Source organism: Neoarius graeffei, chromosome 5, assembly GCF_027579695.1.
Source record: "Neoarius graeffei isolate fNeoGra1 chromosome 5, fNeoGra1.pri, whole genome shotgun sequence".
NCBI classification, from domain to species: Eukaryota; Metazoa; Chordata; class Actinopteri; order Siluriformes; family Ariidae; genus Neoarius; species Neoarius graeffei.
In genome coordinates, this window is record NC_083573.1 from 69,829,365 (window position 1) to 69,839,545 (window position 10,181).

Here is a 10,181-nt window from a genome sequence, read left to right on the forward strand (position 1 = left end):
TTATTCTTCTTTAACCATTCTTTGGTAGAACGACTTGTGTGCTTAGGGTTGTTGTCTTGCTGCATGACCCACCTTCTCTTGATATTCAGTTCATGGACAGATGACCTGATATTTTCCTTTAGAATTCGCTGGTATAATTCAGAATTCATTGTTCCATCAATGATGGCAAGCCGTCCTGGCCCAGATGCAGCAAAACAGGCCCAAACCATGATACTACCACCACCATGTTTCACAGATGGGATAAGGTTCTTATGCTGGAATGCAGTGTTTTCCTTTCTCCAAACATGACGCTTCTCATTTAAACCAAAAAGTTCTATTTTGGTCTCATCCGTCCACAAAACATTTTTCCAATAGCCTTCTGGATTGTCCACGTGATCTTTAGCAAACTGCAGACGAGCAGCAATGTTCTTTTTGGAGAACAGTGGCTTTCTCCTTGCAACCCTGCCATGCACACCATTGTTGTTCAGTGTTCTCCTGATGGTGGACTCATGAACATTAACATTAGCCAATGTGAGAGAGGCCTTCAGTTGCTTAGAAGTTACCCTGGGGTCCTTTGTGACCTCGCCGACTATAACACGGCTTACTCTTGGAGTGATCTTTGTTGGTCGACCACTCCTGGGGAAGGTGACAATGGTCTTGAATTTCCTCCATTTGTACACAATCTGATTGTGGATTGGTGGAGTCCAAATTCTTTAGAGATGGTTTTGTAACCTTTTCCAGCCTGATGAGCATCAACAACGCTTGGTCTGAGGTCCTCAGAAATCTCCTTTGTTCGTGCTATGATACACTTCCACAAACATGTGTTGTGAAGATCAGACTTTGATAGATCCCTGTTCTTTAAATAAAACAGGGTGCCCACTCACACCTGATTGTCATCCCATTGATTGAAAACACCTGACTCTAATTTCACCTTCAAATTAACTGCTAATCCTAGAGGTTCACATACTTTTGCCACTCAGATATGTAATATTGGATCATTTTCCTCAATAAATAAATGGCCAAGTATAATATTTTTGTCTCATTTAATTAACTGGGTTCTCTTTATCTACTTTTAGGACTTGTGTGAAAATCTGATGATGTTTTAGGTCATATTTATGCAGGAATATAGAAAATTCTAAAGGGTTCACAAACTTTCAAGCACCACTAGGTCAAGCTTCTTTTTCAACTTGATCTATCAAGATTAGGATTAAATCTGGTGAATGTATTTACTTGGGAGTAGACTAAACAATGACCATTTCCTGATTTGGTATATTTTAAAATAAAGTGTAACACTAAATACTGTATATGTTTATTAGCATAATCAGGCACAGTACACTTGTAGTTTTTGAATGGAAATTTCAACTCCACACAGAAAGGCCCTCGCCGGCTGCTAGGCTCGAACCCGGGACCTTCGTGCTGTGAAACGACAGTGCTAACTACTACATCGCCCCTGAATTGATGTCATTCAAGCATATTACATTTCTGTGGACTTGTGATGTAATATTAACCAGATTGATAATTTTGAATTACTTGGATAAGATGAACAACCTTCACTTCTGTGGACTTACAAACCTATCGTGAATTGATGTCCATCCATTATCTGTAGCCACTTATCCTATTCTACAGGGTCGCAGGCAAGCTGGAGCCTATCCCAGCTGACTATGGGCGAGAGGCAGGGTACACCCTGGACAAGTCGCCAGGTTATTGCAGGGCTGATACAGAGACAAACAACCATTCACATTCACACCTACCATACGGTCAGTTTAGAGAAAGAAAGCACAACTTTATTCATCACACACTTGTGAAATTCCTCTCTGCATTTAACCCATCTGAAGCAGTGAACATGCACATACACGTGAGCAATGAGCACACACATACCCAGAGCAGTGGGCAGCCATGCTAACAGTGCCTGGGGAGCAGTTGGGAGTTACTGTAGGTGCCTCGCTCAAGGGCACCTCAGCCCAAGGCTGTCCCATATTAACCTAACCGCATGTCTTTGAACTGTGGGGAAAACCGGAGCACCCGGACCCACGCAGAACATAAAAACTCCACACAGTAAGGCCGCCGCTGGGCTCGAACCCAGAACCCCCTTGCTGTGAGGCAAACGTGCTAACCACTTACACCACCATGCCGCCCAATTAGCTAGGCACCAATTAACCTAACCTGCATGTCTTTGGACTGTGGGGGGGGGAACCAGAGCACCCAGAGGAAGCCCATGCAGACAACATGCAAACTCCACACAGAAAGGCCCTCGCCAGCCGCTGGGCTCGAACCCAGGACCTTCTTGCTGTGAGGCGTCAGTGCTAAGCACTACACCACTGTGACGCCCCTGAATTGATGTCATTCAAGCATATTACATTTCTGTGGACTTTCAGTGATTCATGGAGTTGTCTTACAGTTTGCTAAACAGCCTATTATAATGTCAATGGATTTAAACATATCTGGAATTTACACTCTGAGGAATTTACACTCTCAGATTTTTTTCCTGGGACAGTATCATAGTCTGATCCTACACCGCCCTCCTTGGGCTACCTTATCATAATTAAACGGCCTCTTTCACGCTTATTTTAAATTCTGTATGTTTGTTGATGTTTTGATGGGTGTGGCATTTTCCCCAACTTGTGTGTACTGGGGTTGGAGCAAATGTCACAGTGATTAATGAGGATCTTAATCGTTGCATCTGCTCTCTCTGCCTGCTATTCCTTAGAGATTTCGGTTAGATTTAGAATCATGTGTGTAGGGTTCAAAATGCATAGAAAATATCAGTGGTGACACACTGTTTAATGACATCGTTCTGTTTATAGCATCAAATGAGAACATATTGTGTCTCTGGTATGCTTATGTGTTACTATAGAGGAACGATAGATAGTTAGATACATACATACATACATACATACATACAACCCCAAATCAGAAAAAGTTGGGATGGTGTGGAAAGTTTATTTCATTGCAGACAGTATGAACCCAAAATATTTCATGTTTTGTCTGGTCAGCTTCATTTCATTTGTTAATGTACGTCCATTCCTGCATTTTAGTCCTGCAACACATTCCAAAAAAAAAGTTGGGACGAGGGCAATTTAGGGCTAATAATGAGGTCAAACAATTAAATAATGATGTGACTTTAAACAGGAGATGTCAACAGGTGATTGTAATCATGATTTGGTATAACATCGGTATCGAGGATAAGCCTAGTCTTTGAGGAGCAAAGATGGGCCGAGGATCTCCAGTTTTCAACAAATGCATGAGAAAATTATTTAAATGTTTAAAAGCAGTTTTCCTCAAAAAGGGATAAAAAGGGATTTGGATATTTCACCCTCAACAGCGCATAATATCATTAAATGTTTCAAGGAATCTGGAAGAAGTTCAGTGTGTAAAGAGCAAGAACGCAAGCCCAAGCTGAACACCCGTGATCTCTGATCCCTCAGATGGCACTGCATCAAGAACCATCATTCATCTATAGCTGATATAACCACATGGGCTCAGGATTACTTTGGCAAACCTTTGCCAAGCTCTATAATACAGAGTTTCATCCACAAATGGCAGTTAAAACTTGACTGTGCAAAAAGGAAGCCTCATATTAACTGTGTCCCGAAGTGCCGTCAACTTCTCTGGGCTGAGAGGTATCCGGGATGGACCATCACACACTGGAAACGTATTATGGTTAGATAAATCAGTATTTCAGGTCTTTTTGTAAGAAATGGACACCGTGTGCTTTGGACCAAAGACGAAAAAGACCATCCAGACTGTTACCAGCAACAAGTCTAAAGAAACTAAAGAAATGGTTATTGATTTTAGACATAATACAGAAGAAGTACCCCACACAGTCGTCAATAACACATCCATTGAAAGAGTTAACACCTACAAATATTTAGGGATTGAACTTGATGATCAGTTGAAGTTTGACAAATGTGCCACTTCTAAAGTAAAAAAAGCTCCAACAGAGAATGTTTTTCTTAAGGAAGTTACGAAGTTTTAATGTTGATAGATGTATTTTACAGTTGTTTTATAGGTCTGTGCTTCAGAGTGTCTTGTCCTTTGGACTGATCTGTGTCTTTGGCAATATGTGTAAACATGATCAGGATAAATTACAACGTATTATTAAGAATGCCAGTGGGATAATTGGGTGTAATCAAGTATCAGCTGTCCAGCTATACAAAGACATTATACTACATAAAGCTGAGAGTATTCTCAGGGATCCAACCCATCCCCTATATAATAGATTCCAGCCAAGCCAATGTGGCAAGGGGAGACTGCTGCAAAGGAAAATAAGAACTACCAGGTTCAGTAAGTCATTTGTCCCATTGCAATCAGGATTTTAAATGAAGGGCAAAGAACTTGACAGTAGTGTGTGTGTGTGTTAGGGGGGGATGTGAAAGACCAGCATGTATCAATTGGATTGCTGATGTGTGGGGTGGGGTAGTTATTATTTGTTTTTATGTTTTAAATCTTGTCTACCTCTGTGTATGCACTGACCACTTGAATTTCCCCTTGTGGGATAATAAAGTTAACTTTAACTTTAAGTCCAAAAGCCAGGGTCGGTCATGGTATGGGGCTGTGTCAGTGACCTTGGCAAAGGTAACTTGCACTTCTGTGATGGCAGCGTTAATGCAGAAAAGTACATTGAGATTTTGGAGCAACATATGCTGCCTTCAAGACAACATCTTTTCCAGGGACATTTCAACAAGACACTGCAAAACCACATTCTGCACACATTACAAAGGCATGGCTGTGGAAGAAGAGGGTGTCTGTCCCGTCTGTTCCCAATAGCTTTTTATTTTAATTTTATTTTCTTTCTTTTTCAATTTTCATTTTATTTATTTATTTTTTCTGTGTGTTTGTGTAGTTTGATGTTTGTTTGAGTGTTTTGTCCGCCGGTTGTGGTGTAGCTCCGGACCCAGTTTTGGGCGTTGGTTCCCTCTAGGCCTTGTTTCGCTGTGGGTGATGCCTGTGCTCCCAGCACTGCAGTGAGCTCGCTGCTCATTTAACATTCGTGGTTGTCCAGCGCTCTGCGCTTTAATGCTTGGCGTGATGTTCTGAGCGATGTTGCTCGGTGGCATCGCGGCGGCTGTGCAGGCGGTTTGGGACACACCAGCGCTCTGCGTGGCGGAGCTTCTCTGCTCGCTTTGTGGATCCACGGCGTGGTGTTCGAGCGATGTGGCTGACGGCGGCTGTGCTGGAGATGTGGGACTCGTTTTCATGCGCCTTTTGGTGGGACTGTGGCTGCTACACCACTGGAATTACATCTTGACCCCTACTTGGTGGACTTTTTACTTTTTTTATTATTTATTCATTCATTTATTTATTTATTATGTTTTATTGTTATTTTTTTCTTTGTCTATAATTGTAAAGCGTCCTTGGGTTTCTTGAAAGGCGCTATGTAAGTTGAACTTATTATTATTATTATTATTATTATTATTATTAATAGAGAATGTGTGGGGGCGGCACGGTGGTGTAGTGGTTAGCGCTGTCGCCTCACAGCAAGAAGGTCCTGGGTTCGAGCCCCGGGGCCGGCGAGGGCCTTTCTGTGTGGAGTTTGCATGTTCTCCCCGTGTCCGCGTGGGTTTCCTCCGGGTGCTCCGGTTTCCCCCACAGTCCAAAGACATGCAGGTTAGGTTAACTGGTGACTCTAAATTGACCGTAGGTGTGAATGGTTGTGTGTGTCTATGTGTCAGCCCTGTGATGACCTGGCAACTTGTCCAGGGTGTACCCCGCCTTTCGCCCATAGTCAGCTGGGATAGGCTCCAGCTTGCCTGCGATCCTGTAGAAGGATAAAGCGGCTAGAGATAATGAGATGAGATGAGAATGTGTGGTGAATTTTTTTTAAATGAAAAATATGATAACGACTCCATACTGTTGCACACCTTAAGACCTGTTTGCAGGAAGAGTGGGACAAAATAACACCTGAAACACTTCATCACTTGGTGTCTTCAGTCTAAACAGCTTTCCCTCTCAAGTGTTGTGAGAAGGAATGGTAACATTACAAAGTGTTAAATGCTTTAACATCCCAACTTTTTAAAAAATGTGTTACAAGAATCAAAATTTAAATGTGTTTATTTTGGAAAAAAAAACAATAAGGTAAAACATCAAATAATTTGCTGTTGTATTGTTTTGAGTGCAATACAGGTCAATGATAATTTACAAATCCATTGTTTTCAGTTTTAATTTCAGTTTCAACATACCATCCCAACTTTTTCTGATTTGGGGTTATACATGGGTACATTCATTACGTTGATCCCTGAGGGAAGTTGTTTTGTTGCAGCAGTACAATAAATAACAGAAATTACAAAGACAGATAATGCACAGAGAACACAAATTACAGTACCTATACTTAGTAAACTAATTAAGTGAGAATAAAATGAGATGCTAAGTAAGTAAAGTGGCTGTAATGCAGGTGATTATAAGGTAACTGTTATTAGAATGTGTCCATTAGGATAAAGAATAAATACAGTGCAGAAAAATGTAAAAATAAGTTATCGCACATTTAACACAGGGTGGATGAGTTGTACGTGCGCCACAGTGCTGTAGTGGTTAGCACTGTCGCCTCAGCCAGAAGGTTCTGGGTTCGAGCCCAGTGGCCGATGGGGGCCTTTCTGTGTGGAGTTTGCATGTTCTCCTCATGTCTGTGTGAGTTTTCCTCACAGTCCAAAGACATGCAGGTTAGGTTAACTGGCTGCTCTAAATTGCCCATAGGTGTGTCTGAGTGAGTGCGTGGAAAGGAACTGGCCACCCCACTGCTGCAATTCTGGCCAAGTCAACCAAAATATGGTTCGCCTCAAACCCGAATCGGGTTCGACAGTGACGACGGCGACAGATGAGTTGTACAGTCTGATAGTTTTGGTTTAAAGGATGTCTAGTGCTGCTCTTGGCTGCACTGTGACTGGAGCAGTCTCTCGCCAAAAGTGCTTAGTTGCATGATTACATGTTCATGGAGGGTCTGAGAGATTTTGTTCATGCACTGTCAGAAATAGGGGTACAATAGGAGTCCATTTCTGTCCCTCAAAGTACAATATATACTAATGTACCCCCTAGGGCTCGTTATTGGACCTCAAGGTAACTATGTGTACCTTTTTAGGGCCATAAAGGTACATGCATGTTCCTAAGCATTATATAAAGGGCACAAATAAGTACCTTAGAGGGTACTGCCCCAGTGACGAGCTGTTGTACCCCTAAAGGGTACCCCTAAATGTATTTTATTTTCTGAGAATGTGATGAGGAGAGGGACAGCTGGAGTGTTGAAGTGGTTGAAAATTGGTTCAGCTTCTTGGCCCAATCTGTACTTCCCTCATTGCTGTCGTTGAAGCCTATGATCTCTTCTTGTTTAGGAGTGTCTTTAGCTCACTGGATATCCAGAGTTTATTTTTTGGAAAGTGAAATCTCTGGTGGAAATATTTTTAACACAGAAATGGACATATTCCATGACACAGTTACAGTTGTGGTCAGAAGTTTACATACTGAATGTCATCATGGATATGAATGTCATCATGGATATGAATGTCATAGCAATACTTTCAGTAGTTTCTTTGAACTGTTCTTTTTCTGTGGCAGAATGATTGTACAGCAAACAGCTTTTAATTAAAAAAAAAACATGAGAATTTAGTGCACAAGTTTTAATTTTTTTGGGGTTTTCTGAAATCAACACAGGGTCAAAATTATACATACAGGGTCAAAAATTTACATACGCTCACTTAGATTATTAATTCAGAGGTGCTGAAACTTCCAAAATGTCTTTTATCTTGCCAAGGCCGAGGTCTCTTAACTTTCTGTTCGTGATCATGATTGACTACAGCTGGTAGCTTCTCTCTGCCTTCATAAAAAGAGTTTGTTTGCAGCACTCATTAGATTGATCAACACACAATACAATGGGAAAGTCCAAGGAGCTCAGTGCAGATCTGAGAAAGAGGATGGCGGATATACACAACTCTGGAATGTCTCTTGGAGCCATTCCAAGATCAGTTCAAACAATTATATCCAAGTTATTGTGAGGTGTAGTCACTTTGTTTCAAGAAAATCCAAACTGTCACCCTCGGCTGAAAGGAAATTGGTTTGGATGGTCAGGAACAACCTGGGAACCACCATGGCACAGCCCTGCCATGAACTGGAAGCTGATGGATCACTGTCTCCAGTTCACTGAGTTTTACATCACCATGGACTAAGAGGCTGCTATCCAAGAAATAACCCCCTGCTCCAAAATTGACACCTTCAAGCTTAACTAAAGTTTGAAGCTGACCACACAGACAAAGAAAAAGCCTTCTGGAGGAAAGCTGTATGGTCAAATGAAACAAAGATTGAGTTGTTTGGCCACAATGACCACCATGTACAGAGGGACACTGTACCAACTGGTGGTGGTGGTAGGATTATCATGCTCTGGGGCTGTTTTGCTGCGAGTAGAACTGGTTCATTGCACAAAGTGGATGGGATAATGAAGGAGGACTAACTCAGAATTCTTCAGCATAAACCATCAGAAACTTGAACATGACTTGGGAGTTACAGCAGGACAATGAACCCAAACATGCATCAGAGCTGGTTGTGGAGGATAAAGCAGACTAATATTAAGCTTAAAACAAGTCCTGACATCAACCCTATTGAAAATATATGGACTGTGCTTATAAGTCGAGTCCATGCCAAGAAAAAAAAAACTAATTTAATTGAACTCTACCAATTCTACCATGAAGAGTCATGAAATATCCAACCAGAATTCTGCCAGAAGCTTGTTCATGATAAACAAAAATGTTTGGTCAGGGTGAAGCTTGTGAAGAGCCATTTTATCTAAATATTAGGTGTGCTGTATGCATATTTTTGACCCTGTATGTATAATTTTGACCCTGTGTTGATTTCAGAAAACCCAAAGAAGATTAAAACTTGTGCACCAAATTCTAGTGGGTTTTTTGGTGTGTACATTCTGCCACAGAAAAAGAACAGTTCAAAGAAATTACTGAAAGCCCAAATATTGCCATGACATTCATATCCAAGATGACATTCATGTCACTGTATGTAAACTTCTGACCACAACTGTAGGCATTCTGTTCATGTCCTCCCCATGTAGATCACAGAGTGTATCCAATTCTGGGGTCTCCAAATATCCATCCAGAGTCTCCACTGTTTCAGGAATCCATTTCGTAAGTGCTCTTTTGAGGTGGCAGATGTTGATGGACAGCTGGTGTGTAGCTGGGTATGAGCAGGACCAGATTGTGGCCTGATTTGCCAAGTGGGAGAATAGCAGTAGAGTTATATGCATTTCTTATGTTTGCATACACTTCGTTCAGTGTTCTCTCTGTTTGAACATTTGACAAACTGGTGAAAAGTAGGAAGAGTTGAGGATTGAGAGACATGACTGAAGTCACCACAAACAGACAGAAAAGTGTTTGGGGTGTCATCTGCAGTCTAGCAGTGATGCCGTGAATGATGCCACAAGCTGCTTCTGTCTGTGTGGAATTGAGAATGTAAACAACAATGCCGTACAGGAGTTCTCTCTGTGAATAGGCTTTTTTGCTACCAGATACCTCTTTTAAGAAATCATTTTCAAGATTTCAGTGAGCAAAAATTAATTAAAAAGCCAATTTTGATATAGGATGTAATATTAGATATGGCTAGGTTAAAACCCACTGAGAAAGCAAGCTTCTTATGTATTGTTGATATGGTTGTAATGCATAGTGCCATTGCTATAAGCACAGATATCACCTCACAGAATGCCACCTAGGAGAAATTGTCAGACCTAAAAATGGATTCTATAGTGATATTTCTCATGGTATTATTCTAAGGTATTGCCCTTCCATTTCTTTAGAACCTATTAAGCATTAGACACCCAGTGGATTGGATTCCCCAGTCTAAGAAAACAGCTTACACAAATGGATCAATTTACCTTAGCTTGACCCCCCTCCCCAAAAGCAGCCTGATAAAATTTGTTTCCCCTACCAACTTGACTTTATTGCCCTTATGGTCTGTTGGTAAAAGTGAATGGTATCCTGGAGATAACGTGTGTGTGTGTGTGTTTGTGTTTGTCTGAATGAGAGCCACTGAAGATTATTTAAGCTGATTCCCGTTGCATCTGCAGGTCTCTGGCAGCAGAGTGGGGAAGATATGGCATGAGGTTCAACGTTATTCAGCCAGGCCCAATCAAAACCAAGGTACTATGCGCAAGAGTATGATTATACTGTATGAAATTGTGTAGTTGGAAGATGAGCCATTATTTGCACCCTGATGGA

General features: G+C 41.4%; 1 protein-coding gene across 1 annotated transcript in view; it reads left to right on the plus strand.

The window, feature by feature from the left end:
• decr1 (2,4-dienoyl CoA reductase 1, mitochondrial) overlaps positions 1 to 10,181 on the plus strand; it is a 30,272-nt gene that overhangs the window by 19,109 nt on the left and 982 nt on the right. Inside the window, exon 7 of the mRNA XM_060920683.1 lies at positions 10,031 to 10,103. Within this exon, the coding sequence (XP_060776666.1) occupies positions 10,031 to 10,103 (73 nt within the window). The remainder of the gene's footprint in view (positions 1 to 10,030; positions 10,104 to 10,181) is intronic.